Consider the following 15,083-nt stretch of genomic DNA (forward strand, 5'->3'; position numbering starts at 1 on the left):
GCTTGATGTCTACTATGCAACTTTATTCTTGTGACTCGGTTGGGCCTACAAGCGCAGTTTTGTAAGACAATAGCAAATTTCCCTGAAGTGGATGACCTAAGGTTTATCAATCGGTGGGAGGTGTGGGATGAATATGGTCTCTCTCAAACAACCCTGCAATCAAATATAAGAAATCTCTTGTGTACCCAACACACCCAATACATGGTAAATTGTATAGGTGCACTAGTTTGGCGAAGAGATGGTGATACCAGTGTAGTATGAATAGTAAAAATAGGTTTTTATAATCTGAAATACTAAAAACAGAAAGGAAGCAAGTAACAAAAGTGAGCACAAACGATATTCAATGCTTAGAAACAAGGCCTAGGGTTCATACTTTCACTAGAGAAATTTCTCAACAGTGCTAACATAATTGAATCATATAACAATCCCTCAATGTGTGACAAAGAATCACTCCAACGTTCTTATCAATAGCGGAGAACATAAGAAGAAATTGTTGTAGGTAGGAAACCACCTCAAAGTTATCTTTCCAATCAATCTATTGAGCCATCCCTATAAGTGTCACAAATAGCTCTAGAGTTCGTACTAGAATAACACCATATAATTTCATATTCATAATATTCAATCCAACACAAAGAACCTCAAAGAGTACCCCAAATTTTCTACGGGAGAAAGTAGGACAAAAACGTGTAACAACCCCTATGCCTAGATTAATCCAATGCCACCACGGGAATCCGCAAGTTGACTAGAAAAACATACATCAAGTGTCTCAATAGAATACCCCATGTCACCACGAGTATCCACATGCAAGCCATACATCAGTTGATCTAAAATCCAATATTCAATCCGATAACAATGAAACCTCAAATGGAAAGACTCAATTCATCACAACAAGAGAGAAAGAGAGAGAGAGAGAGGGAAGAACACCATATGGTCCAACTATGTTAACAAAGCTCGTGGTATATCAAGATCGTGTCAAATCAAGAACATGAGAGAGAGAGATATCAAACACATAGCTAGTGGTACATACCCTCAGCCCTGAGGGCGAACTACTCCCTCCTAGTCATGGAAACCGCTCGGATGATGAAGATGTCCTCCGGTGATTATTTTCCCCTCTTGTGATGATTTCCCCCTCCGACAGGGTACCGGAAAGGCCTACAGATGAGATCGCTTCGGACACAGGCTTGCGGGTGCGGCGTGGAAGTTCTATGTTTCTTTCTGGGGTTTTCCCTATTTATAAAGTTTTTTGGCGTTGGTCTCATGTCAGGGGGGTACCTGAGCGTCCACCGAGCTCAGGGGGCGCCATAGGAGGCAGGGCGCCCCCAGGCTCGTGGCTCCCCTGGCCATCCTCTGGTCCTTCTCCGATACTTCGTGGGTCTCATTTTGTCCATAAAAATCACCGTAAAGTTTCAAGGCAATTGGACTTCATTTGGTATGGATTTTCTCCGATACAAAAAATAGCCAAAAAATAGGAACTGGCACTGGGCACTAGGTTAATAGGTTAGTCCATTAAAATCATATAAAAAGTGCACCAAAACCATGTAGAACTTAGGTAGATATGGCATGAATACTTCATAAATTATAGGTACGTTGGAGACGTATCACTGCTCATGGGGAGCCCTGTATGGAGGAGCAGGTGGGTTGTTGTGGGATGACGACGGTGATGAGTGGTAGGACTGCGGATGTTAGCAGGCAATGCTCGACGACGGTGCTGGTGAAGCCGAAAGTGGCCAGAGGGTCACATATCCAGCACGGTGATCTTCAACGACGGCCCAGCCTGGCCAGGTTATCGGAGAAGAGGGCATCAATGCATGATCATGGGCATCAGTGAACTCGACATTGGACCTGGACCTATCATGTAGTGCCATGTTTTTTTTTCCAGGTTTACATTAGGAAGACCTCGTGTTTGGTTTTGGGCGGCGAGGTGGCGACGCTTTCTTAGTTTAGGAATAATGTTCTCCCTGACCTTTTCCCATTTCGTTGGTGTGTTTATCACCGACGGAGGGCGTGTGGGACAGTGTTTTCGATGGGTCTTCCGGGGTCCGATCGGTTTAGGTTTCTCGCGGATTCGTCTCGATTCAGCCAGTTTCATGGTGTTTGATTTTTTACAGGCTCCTATTCCTACTCCGGGGTGGCGATTTGTTTGCATATCGCGGTCGCCGACGTCTCCTTGTCTACATCGACGATTTTCCGGCCGCTACTTCTACAAGCTCTTGGGTTTAAAAAGTTTGCTCCATTGAGGCAGAGGCCAAGAGGCGGCATTGCGCTATGCTCATGGCGTGTCGCCCGTGGATGATGGAGGAAGATGACTTCGGCACATCCAAAGATTTGATTGTAATTTTATTTTTATGTATGAGTGTTTTTAAGGACTTGTGATACTTAATATGTGGCCATGACCCTTTAGAAAAAAAGAATTTCAATGGGAGTCTCTGCATGTCAAACGGTCAAACCTGTTGTGGTGAAATGACGTGCTCCCAGAGATACTTTCTAAATGCCAAACGATTTTAAAGAAGACACATATACATTATTAATTCTCCTATATAACTCTAGTTACGTGGAAAAATATCGGTGTTGCCCCCTAGGCAAAATAAATAACTTTACTGATCTTGAAAGCACCCTCTTTAGCACTAAACTTGCTTTTTAACTCCCCACAAAAAAAACTTGCTTTTTTACGCAGAAAAAAAATGATGTTTCCATATAACCTTTTTTGCTGGGTTTTCCATATAATTTTTACAAGCATAAAAAGTACTCAAACAATTAAATGTATTTTTTTTTCAGAACTGTTGACGTTCAGAAATAGTTTTTTCCTTCGCCTGAATACCCCAGCTCTCAGGTGCACCTTTGAATTGCCCACCCTCCCTTTGTGTGAGCAAAGGGGCCACAACCCTTTCAGCCACTAGAAGAGACTGATTACAACCCCGTATGGCCACCATGACCCGCAGCTGGATGGATGGATACATGCTGGGATAGGCAACCTTAGCTTAGCTCCCTCATGACTTGCCCCCCTTGGAGGATCGATGCTGATGGGACCTCATTTTTCCACAGGATGCAATGCATGGGTTGTCACACATGTTTATCGATGGCGATACCAGCTTCCTTTCTGGATTTCCTTTAATATCAGCATAGGCAACCAATGTGATGTCGCGGCCGAGATATTTCAGTGTTCCAGACATACCTCGACGGTTCCATGCACGGTAAGTACACACAAAACTCTAAGCTCCCTTGGGTGGGAGGCTCCTGGTTTATCTTTTTTTTTTTTTTTTTTTGAGAAGAGGCTCCTGGCTCCTGGTTTATCGAGGCCCTCGCTGTGAGTTAAACGGGTGTTGGTCTCTCGGCATGTACAACAACATCTAGTCAGCCGTCTATAACGCGTGACACGTGATATTTTTTCTTAGGTGGAAGAGAGAGAATAAGGAGAGAGAAGGAGGCTGTGTGTATTTGGCAGACGGTCTAATCCCAGAAACTTCGCTACTTACCGATAGGCGTTTTCCCGTTGTACGCTCAGCCCGTCGCTAATCTGCTGTTTTTTCCGCCCAACCGCCGTATCCGGATGATGCCCAGATTTGTTTTCAGATCCTAATTTCGTGGGTGCTATAGATGTTTTCACTACTGTCTATTGTTGACGTGGCGTATTTGTTACAGACTCCAAGATGTCTGAACTAATGTACATGCCTACCGATTTGTTGTGGTTCCTGTCCTATCAAATCGTGGCGGCGGCGGTCACTCCGGTGAGCCGGGAGCGCGCTGCTCTTCGCCGCCTGCTTCTTCGACGGGAGGCGTTTCCTGCACTGACTCTTTGGTCTTCCGCTGGATCGGTTTCTTTGGAGGGAGTCTGCGGGCTGGATCGGCTGTTGGGTGTGCGTCCCCTGCGTCCTTCTTCATCTTCCTGCTCGGAGGTCTGCGATTGTTGCTGCTTCATTGTTTTGCGTATGTGCGAGATTTTGGATTGTGTGCCTCCTTGGGTGGTGGGTCGCGTTGCGTTGGTGATCTGTGTGCCGTGTGCGGCCATTGGGTCACTGTTCTACATTGTCAGGCGCTGATGCGGGAGTGGGAGCCCGGTGTGGTGCCCGCGCCGCCGCAGCCGGCGAGCAGAGACAGTGCCATGAGAAGCGGCGGCGCCAACGACGCAAGAAACAACACCGCCGGAATTGCCTTCCGCGGCATGGCTTCCCTCGCCTTCTGTCCCCGCCGATGCTTTTCGCATCAGGGGCATCTCTGCCAGTACGGCCTCCCTGCTTAGTATCTCTACTACCACATCGCGTACGTGCCTGCTGGCAATCAGAATTTTTGTAGCTGATGGCACGTCTATTCTGACAGAACCGCTATTATTTCCGGCCATACGTGCCCTGATTCAGTGGTTGTGCATGACCAATCGGTACTTAAGGCATGTACAATGGTTGATAAGATAGTCTTATCTTAACTCTTTCATATTCTTGTCTTGGCTTTATCTACAATGGGTCATATCTTAGCCTTATCTTAAATAAGTAGTTATTTCTAAAAACGTGGTGAGACATATTGTGCTAAGAGATCATCTCTTGTCTTGGCAAACCTTTTCTTACGATTTCTCTCTCCTCCATCTCATCATTTATTTTATGTGACATTGCTAAGATAGAACCATTGTACATGTCCTTAGCTTCGTGTGCATCAGGTTTGTTCGCTTGATGATTATTGCGTTCGTTCTTGTTCTGATGACGTCTCATAGATTGTGTGTGCTAACATGGCTCGTAACAAACAGCCCCTTGTGATATGTTGTAGACGAGCATGCGTCTTTCTAACCGCAATCACCAATGTGGCCTTATCATTACGATAAGCAAAATGAGTGTCCACAACCGTAAAGTACCTTATCTTCCATCAGTGTGGGGCGCAAATTCGCGAGTTAAGATGGCAATCTGGGGGATTCGATTCCTTGCGCGCTCTCGTCAATCAGGACACAGATTATGCAAATGCTGTAGGGGCTATCTCTCGCTCTCACCAGCACAGAGTGGGTGGATGTGTGCAGTCATCCATACCATCAGAGGAGGATCTAGTGTATCACTGGTAGGGCCAACTGACCTGGAATTTTATTGAGAAGTACTGCAAGAACTAAATAAAGGAATTAAAACGTGTTGATTGAAATTCTACGATAGTTAAAGCCTAGATCAAACACCACATAACAAACGAGAAGCGAATGCTTTGTAAGAAAGTGTCACAAGCTCTTCTTTCCAAATCCTTTATTAATTGCCTTTAGAAAAAAAATCTTTATTAATTGCAAGATCTCTTAAGACGCTCACATAGGCAAGACAAGTATTGGTTCTAAAACGCCCATTAATGAAGGGTGTATTTGACAATGTAAACATTACACGTGTATAAAGGGCTTCGTAGAGATGAAAATGTTCAAAAGGCTTCACTTAATCCTATTTTATACACGAAACTTTTAGGGGCAAAAATGTATTATTTAGGGGTGCTGAGAAAAAGCCCTCCCCCCGCTCCCCTTCTCCCCTTCTCCGCCGGCGGCCACTCCGGCCCCGGCGTCCACCCCTTCGCGCCGGCGACCACTCCGGTCCCTGGCGCCCACCTTCCGTCCATGGCCTCGAACCCTCCCAGCCCTGGCAGCCCGGGCTCGATCTCCTCCCGCTTGCAGCCCGTTGTGTCCGGCCTCGGCCTTTCCGGGTCGTCGGGATCCGCGGGCTCCTCCACGGGCGCGCCTCCCCAGGCCGGTTTGGTGGCCGCGGATCCGGCGGCAGGCGCGGCTGTGGCGGCCCCGTGGAGAAGGCTAGGCCCCTCGCGCAAGGAGCTTTGGCGTCGCCGAAAGTGGGAGCTCAGGCAGAGGCAGCTCGTGGCGGCGGCGCGTGCCAGGTCGCGGTCGCCGGTTTCGTCGCAGGAGAGGCGCGAGGTCCCGCCGGATCTTTTCGGCCTCTGTTTCAAGTGTTTCCAGGATGGGCACCGCAGGGAAGACTGCACCTTTCAGCCTCTTTGCTTCTGATGCGGGCTGGAAGGACACATCTCGTCGGGGTGCTCGCGTCCTCGGAGCCCGCGGTCAGAAGAGAATCTCCGGCGTGAGGCCATGGGCAAGGTGGCGCGGACTGGTCTGCAGCAGCCGCCAGCAGGGCTCGCGCGCAGGTTGTCGCCGGCGACTCGACAGGTCTCTTCCCAGGGGAGGCCCTCATCAGTCCCGGCCGACACCGTACCTGCAGGAGCCTGGCTAGCGCTGCCTACGGCGACCGCGGATCCAGCGGCCATGGATGTCTGCATCATCTCGCGGACCCATGAGATGGATGACATGGAGCGAAGACTCAAAACAGCTGTGGTCGCATACATTGGTGGTTCCAGGCCGGCGGTTTCGCTTGTGGAGGCGGCGGAGGCTATCGCGGCCCAACTAGATGTTCCCAGACACTAGTTTTCCGTTCATATGTTCTTCCCGGAGGATTTTCTTGTGGTCTTTGCGACACCGGAGCTCAGGAACCAGGCCCTTACGATGGACTTCATCGAGCATGGCTTCTTCAAGTTGTTCTTTAGGCCTTGGCTGTGGCAAGCACAAGCAGTGTCAAAAGTGATGCGTTCTTAGGTGGATTTGATGATTGAGGGAGTGCCTTCCCATTTCTGGATGAGGGACACGACTGCAGAGCTCTTGGGTTCGGGCTGCCTGGTGGAGAGCTTGGCACCGGAGACAGCCAGCCGCAAGGACCTCTCCCTGTTCAAGCTATGGGCTTGGTGCATTGACCCCGATGAGGTGCCGGTGGTAAGGAGACTGTGGGTGCCGGAGCTAGAGGCGGAGCTCAATCCGGCGGCTCGCCGGCCAACTTCCCGTTAGCTGCTCGAGTACAAGACACTCAACCATATTGGCAGGGTCAGAGAGCACACCGGTCCGGAGGGGTGGTTGCGGCCGCCAAGTTCAGATGGGAGCGGCCAAAGCGGTCTGCCAGAAGACTCGGATAGTTTCTCAGGCAGTGGAGAATGGCGTGTGCTACCTTGGACGCATGGTGTTCGGGATGTCAGAGGCGGTGCGCTGGCGGGAGGTGTTGCCGGTGGCTCGTATCGACAGGCATTACTGGGGCGCGTGGGGCCCTCGGATTGGCGCATTCCGCCAATCATGGCAGCTGCCCGGGTGGTCGTGTCGTCGAGGTTGGGGATTTCTGCAGCGCCGACGGTCTGGCCTTCTGCTCCGGCGTTGGGGAGGCCGGTGGAGGCGGTGCAGCCTGTGCAAGGCCGTCAGGAAGAGCCTGTGGATCCGGGAAGCTTAGCCACAGAGAATCCTGTGGTCGCCACTTTGGGTCAGGATTTGGTGGTTGCAGAGGGCCCACGGTCGCCTTCCCATAGACCAGACCAGTCTCCCCTTCCTCCCATTGGTGTGCAGGGCATGGCGACAGAAGCTGTCGTGACAGGTTCGGTGGATCCTGAGGCGGCTGCTTTGGGTAGACAAGAGATGTCCAATGGGGCAGCGTTGGGACAGGGCATGGGGATCGCCAAGGATTCTGTTCGGTCCCTACCCTTGGAGAGCGAGCCAGCCAATGTGGTGACAGTGCAGGCTGAGGTGGCAGCTACCACTGCTGCCGCGGGCCCAGTGGGACAGAGCTTGGGCGACCTGGAAGTTGTGGAGTCCGGTCATGTGGAGCCCCAGATTGGGCCAGATCGTGAGGCACAAAGAACGGGGGGATCTCTGGACCAGGAGACAGCACCAGGGTGGGACCCGATGGAAGAAAGGCTGCCTCCCACTACCACGCCTGCGGAGGTGGGAATCGAGGACCCAGTTGGAGATTGCGACAGGAGGCTGGGAGAGGCTGGCCGTGAGGGGATGGACTGTTTGGTGGGGCCGCGCCTTATGGACCGTGCAGTTGGCATGGATGTTGACGTGCACATGCACGTACCCCTCGCCGGGACTATGTCCATGCCATGCAATGCACTATGCAACATGCAGTCGAGTGCTAGTCAGATGGATTGCACAAATACGAGGCTTTCTTCTAAGGAGCAAGTGGCACTTGGCAACATCAAGACATTTTGCGGGGTTTGTTGGAGAAGCTAGTACCTCCTCTACTTAAGGAATTTGAGGGATTGCGGGGAGTTCGGCCTGGGCAGGACCCGTTTACACCGCGACACACGACCAGGTCGCTTGGTGTGGGCGGTCCACACAAATCCAAGGCTTCGGCAGCAGAATCGGTCCTACTCAAGACGCTCGGGTTCGATCGTGATGATCTGGCGGTCTCCGAGGACGCGCTAGGTCAACTGAGAGAGGTGTTTCATTCACCTTTGCAAGAGCAATAGTTGAGGGCGATTGCAGCCATCTTTGGCAAGGCAATTCCACTAAACTTGAGAGCCGATTTGGAGAGCAGTGAGTTGGTGGCCGTCTAGGTCTCTAGCAGGGAGGTGGGTACGGGCATGGAGCACACATTTTCCATGTCGTACAACAACCAAGAGCTGGTGTGTTGGAATGTGAGGGGGCTAAATAGCCCTGCCCAGAAGAAGGCCCTTAGGGAGTTTGTAGAATCTCTTCGAGTAGCTATCATTTGTATCCTAGAAACTAAGCTAGAGACGGTGGATCAATTTGTAATAATGCAATGTGTAGGGCCAGCCTATGATGGCTTTTACTATTTGTCGGCGTCGGATACTCGGGGAGGGATTTTTGTGGCGTGGGATTACACAAAGGTGCAATTGACAAACTTTGTCAATGATACTAACTTCACAACTAATACGTCTCTCCTTTGGAGGGACCATCGTGGTGGCTTACCGTGGTGTATGGCCTGCAAGAGGATGCCCAAAAGATCATGTTCTTGGATGAGTTAGCGGCGAGGAGGCAGCTCTGTCCTGGCCCTTGGCTGGTTTGGGGAGACTTCAACATGATTTTACATGCGGCTGACAAAAACAATGCCCTTTTGGATCGGAGAATGATGAGTAGATTTAAAAGGTTTGTGGAGGATAATGCGCTCAAGTAACTCTTCCTATATGGGCGTAGATTTACAGGGAGCAGTGTAAGGGAGATTCCGATGTTGACCAAGATTGACAGAGCTTTTGTCTCAATTGATTGGGAGCTAGACCATCCGGAATGCTTGTTGCAGGCACTTTCAACATCAACTTCGGACCACTGTCCCTTATTCCTATCTCTTGAAGAGCATATGCACTACAAGAAAAGATTTAAATTTGAGAAGTTTTGGGTCAAGCTTGATGGTTTTTTGGAGGTTGTGAAGGAAGCTTGGGTTTGCGACGCGGAGATCACAGACCCTTTCCATCGTTTGGACACGCTGAAAGCACAAGTGCTCCCTAGGTGGTTTTGGTAATTAATGTCAACATATCTCTTGTTGGACTAACACTTTATCTAGCATGTTTCAGATAAGTTCAACAATGGAGTGGCATGGACTAAAGGATTTGGGAACTCCTTCAAAATGCTAAGGACAAAGGATTGGCTCAAGCTTCAAGATCAAGACTCTTCATTTTACATTTTAGTGGTCCAAGATCACATTGAGTCTATAGGAAAAGCCAATACTATCAAGGAGGGATGAGGTGTTGCTTAATGAGCCTCTTGCTTCATGTGCTTTGTGATATGCTCCAAAACCCTCAACTACTTTCCCACTTCCACAAATGACCTAAACCCAAAGCCAAAATCGGTCACACCGATTCTTCCTATCTGGCGCCACCGATTCCAAAGGTCATAGCCACTGCCACAAACCCTAAGCAAATCGGTCTTACCGATAGGGATCTCGGTCTCACCGAGATGGGATTGTAATCTCTCTATGTATGTCCATTATCAAAGTCGGTCTCACCGAGTTTGAGCAATCGGGTACTATCGAGATTACAATGCAAACTCTCTGGAAAGCTTATTACCAAAATCGGTTTCACCGAGTTCGTGTAATCGGTCAATCCGAGTTTGCCTGACCAACTCTCTGGAAAGCTTATTACCAAAATCGGTCTCACCGAGTTTGTGTAATCGGTCCTACCGAGATTACATTATGCCCTAACCCTAACCATACGGTCTCACCGAGTTGCATTTTGGTCCCACTGAAAACCCTAACGGTCACATTATTTGCTAAATCGGTCTGACCGAGATTAACGATTCGGTCCCACCAAGTTTGGTAAATTATGTGCAACGGTTAGATTTTGTGTGGAGGCTATATATACCCCTCCACCTCCTCTTCATTCGTGGAGAGAGCCATTAGAACGAACCTACACTTCCAACTTACCATTTCTGAGAGAGAACCACCTAGTCATGTGTTGAGACCAAGATATTCCATTCCTACCATATGAATCTTGATCTCTAGCCTTCCCCAAGTTGCTTTCCACTCAAATCTTCTTTCCACCAGATCCAAAACCTATGAGAGAGAGTTGAGTGTTGGGGAGACTATCATTTGAAGCACAAGAGCAAGGAGTTCATCATCAACGCACCATTTGTTACTTCTTGGAGAGTGGTGTCTCCTAGATTGGCTAGGTGTCACTTGGGAGCCTCCGACAAGATTGTGGAGTTGAACCAAGGAGTTTGTAAGGGCAAGGATATCGCCTACTTCGTGAAGATCTACCGCTAGTGAGGCAAGTCCTTCGTGGGCGACGGCCATGGTGGGATAGACAACGAGGTTTTTTCAAAAAGGCGCCGGGCCCAGACGGGTTCATCAGACTGTTTTTTCAAAAAGCCTGGGAGATTTTCAAGGGTGATCTGATTGCGGCCTTGCATAAACTGTTCATTGGCAATGGAGTTGGGTTCGGGAGACTTAACCAAGCACTCATAACGCTAATACCGAAGTCACCAGAGGCATGTGGAGTTAATGACTTTCAGCCGATAAGCTTAGTGCATAGTATGCCAAAGTTTGCCTCCAAGCTTATGGCAATGAGGTTGATGCCGAGGATGGGAGACTTGGTGCATATTAACTAGTCAGCGTTTATCAAAGGCAGGAATATTCATGATAACTTTCTGCTAGTAAGGCAAATGGCACGCAGGCTGCACAAGAGGAAGGCCAAAGGGGTGATGCTGAAGCTGGACATTTCGAGGGCTTTTGACTCGCTTTCATGGCCATTCCTTTTCGAGGTGTTGCAGGCAAAAGGATTTTTAGGCAGATGGATTGATTGGGTTGCCATTTTACTCACTTTGGCTAGTTCCCGAGTGATTGTGAATGGATCCATCGGAGCTAAGTTCATGCACGCTAAAAGGTCTTCGGCAAGGGGATTCTATCTCACCTTTGCTCTTTGTGATAGCAATGGATGTCCTTACTGATATTGTGATCAAGGCACATGGCAACGAGGTGTTAAGCTCAATGAAAGGGTGTAGCCCACTATAGAGGCTTTCGCTATACGCTGATGACGTGATCCTATTTATAAACCCAACCATCCCGGACCTGCAATTTGTTCGTGAGGTCTTTGGCATTTTGGGAGAAGCTTTGGGTTTGAAGATTAACTTTGCAAAGTCGGCAGCGATCATGATAACGGCCGAGCCAGAGGATGAGCAGCTGGTAAGGGACGCTTTGCCATGGAAGATGGAGTCTTTTCCTTGCAAGTATCTTGGCTTGTAGTTGAGCATTAAGCAGTTGAAGCGCTCGGAGTGGTAGCCAATGGTGGATGCTGCACTGCATATCCTTCCTGGATGGCAAAGAGGCTTGGTGACACGGCCAGGGAGATTGATATTGGTCAACCAGGTTATGAGAGAGAGGGCGAAGCATCATCTGATCGTGGCTGAGGCACCGAAGTGGGCTCTGGAGAAAATTGACAAAGGATGCCGGACATTTTTTTGGGCAGGCTCTGGAGAGGTTCATGGAGGTAGATATTTGGTATCTTGGAACAGAGTGTGTCGTCCAAAGGAGCTGGGAGGGCTTGGTGTCATTGATCTACACAAGCACGGGATAGCGCTCAGGCTTAGATGGGCATGGCTTTTGAGAACCGATGAGTCGAGACCATGGCAGGGGCTGAACTGGAAACCTGATCAGCAGGTTTGTGCGGCTTTTGGCAGTTTGGTGAAGTGGCAACTTGGTGCGGGCACAAAGGTGCTTTTCTGGACGGATCATTGGATCAATGGTGCAACAGTTAAGGAGCTGACCCCACTGGTCTATATTTAGGTTAGGACCCAAATTGCCAACCGAAGATGTGTGAGAGATGCATTATGGATGCATGCTTGGATGGAAGATATTGGAGGTGAACTTGACATGGAGGGTTTGACACAATTCATCCAGTTGTGGGAGATTTTGATGGAGGTACAATTGGTGCCGGACACGGAGGACAAACCAATCTGGGATTGGAATAGGGATGGAAAATACACGACTTTCTCGGCTTAGAAGATGATGTGTATTGGAGGGATTAGATTCCAGCATTACGCTGCAATCTGGAAGTGTTGGGCACATCTAGTCTGCAAGCTCTTCATGTGACTAGCAATCCAGTATAGGCTATGGACCTCGGACAGGAGATGGAGACATGGTCTGCAGGAGGAGAGATCACCTTGTTTCCTTTGTGATCAGGAGCAAGACACGGTGGATCACATTTTGCTGCAATGTGTTTTTGCCCGGCAATTTTGTTACATGTGCTTCGACAGAATGGGGATTGACATGACCATATGTCCCTCGGCTCAAGATAGTATTGGGAGATGGTGGCCGGTAGTGAGGAAACAAATGCCAAAATTGCATCAGAAGGGTTTTGACCCAGTTGTCATATCGGTATGCTGGAACTTATGGAAGCAGCGCAATGGAAGGGGATTTGGCAGAACAGACTTGCGGAACACAGGAGGCACAGTGGACCCGATCTGGCAAGAACTAGAGATGTGGACTAGGGCTGCAGCGACAGGAGTAGCCACATTTTGTGAGTAGTAGGCTTTGGTTGTGTTAGGAGGCTGTGTAGGGCCATGTAGGTGGCCTGCCTAGTGATGATGTAAAACTCTTGTACAAATTTTTCTCCCGTCTATAAAGCTATGGTACGCCTTTGGCGTACCCTCGAAAAGAACTTTTAGGGGCAAAGCGGACCCTCAAATCACCCGCATCTGTTCAGACCGCACGGTCCAGACGTGTTTTGTCATCCAACGCGGCTCTGTATCTATCTGCCGACCAATCCGGATATCTTTTTTCTTGCAAACCGAAATCAAACAGGGGCTTCGCGGGAATCCGGACATCCGCACGGGCAATCAAAAGCCACCACATTTCCCATGTCCCGGTTGGGCGCGAGAGCAGCTTAGGTTCGTCCATTAGTTGCTCCGTATTAGAAGTGCAGATTTTTTTTCTCGATCCGGTGCAGATTTCTTTCTTATCTGTTAATTACACCGCATTAAAAGCGTACATTTCTTACTCTCTTAATTACTCTAGATTCATTAGCTTATTGGATAAACAAAAGAGAGAAATCTCGCACTGATGCACGCATGCACGACCACGACTAACTCCCATTAACCGCCACGGCTAAAATTACAAGATGATTATTTTTCTATAATTGCACCTCAAATGGTGGAAGGTTGATTTAAATGAGAGAAGGTTGATTTCTATTCCGTGGACGGTTGGTTTTCTATTGTCGGAAGGTTGATTCGATGGAGTTAAGCTTTTGAAAATTATTAATAAAGACGGACGGTTGCGGCTACGGTTGAATCGTCGGCTCGTGCATCAGTGGCTGTAGACTGGTCCTCACCAATCAGGGGACAGATACGGTGTCCAGTTTGGGGGTCAGTGTTGGAGATACCTGTCGACGCATGACAATCAATGGGACAAGTAATGTCCCTTTGCGGTTCGACTAAGGGGATGCATCACATAGAGAACAGATCCAGCAGATCAACACACAAGATTTACCAAGGTTCGGGCCGCTAGTGAAGCATAAAACCCTACTCCTGCTATCGGTGGATTATATGAGTGGAAATATCCAAATTACAAAGAGCGCAAGCTTGTCGGCAAGTGCAACTAGGTAGTGCAAATGGACAGGGTGTCGACCCTTGTAAAGGTTGCCATGGACCTTTTATATACGAAAGGGGTTACCACTTACCACATTGGCAAAACAATAAATACAGAAAAACATTAAATGATTCGTTAGGCATCACGTTGAGGAGGAATGCCGGCAAGGGAGTCCAGCTCCATTTGTGCCGCTCGCCCAGCTATGTTCTATTCCTTCGCCATTCCTCTTGGACAGGTGTCTATAATGTCATTCTTCAGCGGTGGGTCGCCACGTGTCCCCCACAAACTTTACCTAACCACCTACCCGCTCGACACCGGTCGGAAAGTTCCTGAGAACTGCCACCATGGAGCGGTGGAACGAAGCTTGCCGGTCTTGAGGTCGTTGGCCCGATCCTTGCCGGCTACTCGAGTCTTGATCTTTAGTACTTCTCGATGACCTGCCTGGAGGTCTTCTTCATGGTTTTGATTACCAAGTCTTGATTGTTTAGAAGGCCATCCTCCGATAAGCCCTTGCCGTTGGGAAGGCTACAAATATCTGTGCATAGTCACGGTATGAACACCCATGCTCAACACACTAATAGGACCCCCCCCCCCAGCGACACACGCATGCGAGGTGTTGTTGGGCTCGGCCCATTACAATGCACAGACACACATGGTAGAGGATAACTGTCGCCATGATTACTTTTATTGCACCCTCATGATGGCGCATTAAACGCGGAACGTGGGACTGGTGGAGCGAAACGGCAACTTGTGGTTGCACACCTGAAAAAGTGCTACCACACCGAGCAAAGAAGAGACAACCTGATGTGGAGCATCCCTCGCTCATCCCCATGGACGTATCAATTTTGCATCATGCTCTTATGTCAATATTTATTGCATTATGGGTTGTTATTTAACATTATGTCACAATACTTATGGCTATTCTCTCTTATTTTACAAGGTTTACATGAAGAGGGAGAATGCCGGCAACTGGAATTCTGGGCTAGATAAGGAGCAAATATTGAAGGACTATTCTGCGCAACTCCAAAAGTCCTAAAACTCCACGGAATACCTTAAGATAAATAAAGAAAAATCGTCACCAAAGATGAAGGCCAGGGGGCCCAGACCCTGCTCACGAGGGTGGGGGGCGCCCCCCCTGGGCGCGCCCCCTACCTCGTGGGCCCCCTGGTGGCTCTTCGACGCCCATCTTCTCCTATATGAAGTCTTTCGATGAGAAAAAAATAGAAGAGAACCTTTCGGGACGAGACTCCGCCGCCACGAGGCGGAACCTTGGCGGAACCA

General features: G+C 49.1%; 1 protein-coding gene across 1 annotated transcript; it reads left to right on the forward strand.

The window, feature by feature from the left end:
* Positions 1-3,053: 3,053 nt before the first annotated feature.
* Positions 3,054-4,425, forward strand: LOC123041352 (uncharacterized). The gene is made up of 2 exons (XM_044463978.1): positions 3,054-3,893; positions 4,031-4,425. The coding sequence occupies exons 1-2, from the start codon at positions 3,648-3,650 to the stop codon at positions 4,235-4,237; spliced, it is 453 nt and encodes a 150-aa protein (XP_044319913.1). The 5' UTR covers positions 3,054-3,647; the 3' UTR covers positions 4,238-4,425.
* The last annotated feature ends 10,658 nt before the right edge of the window (positions 4,426-15,083 follow it).

Source organism: Triticum aestivum, chromosome 2B (genome assembly GCF_018294505.1).
Source record: "Triticum aestivum cultivar Chinese Spring chromosome 2B, IWGSC CS RefSeq v2.1, whole genome shotgun sequence".
Classification (NCBI taxonomy): domain Eukaryota; kingdom Viridiplantae; phylum Streptophyta; class Magnoliopsida; order Poales; family Poaceae; genus Triticum; species Triticum aestivum.

Bases quoted from the DNA above. Each gene is read 5' to 3' on its own strand.
- LOC123041352 (XM_044463978.1), top strand. From the start codon at position 3,648: ATGTCTGAACTAATGTACATGCCTACCGATTTGTTGTGGTTCCTGTCC. The intron at 3,894-4,030 runs GTCTGCGATTGT...CTACATTGTCAG, and splicing joins CTTCATCTTCCTGCTCGGAG to GCGCTGATGCGGGAGTGGGA.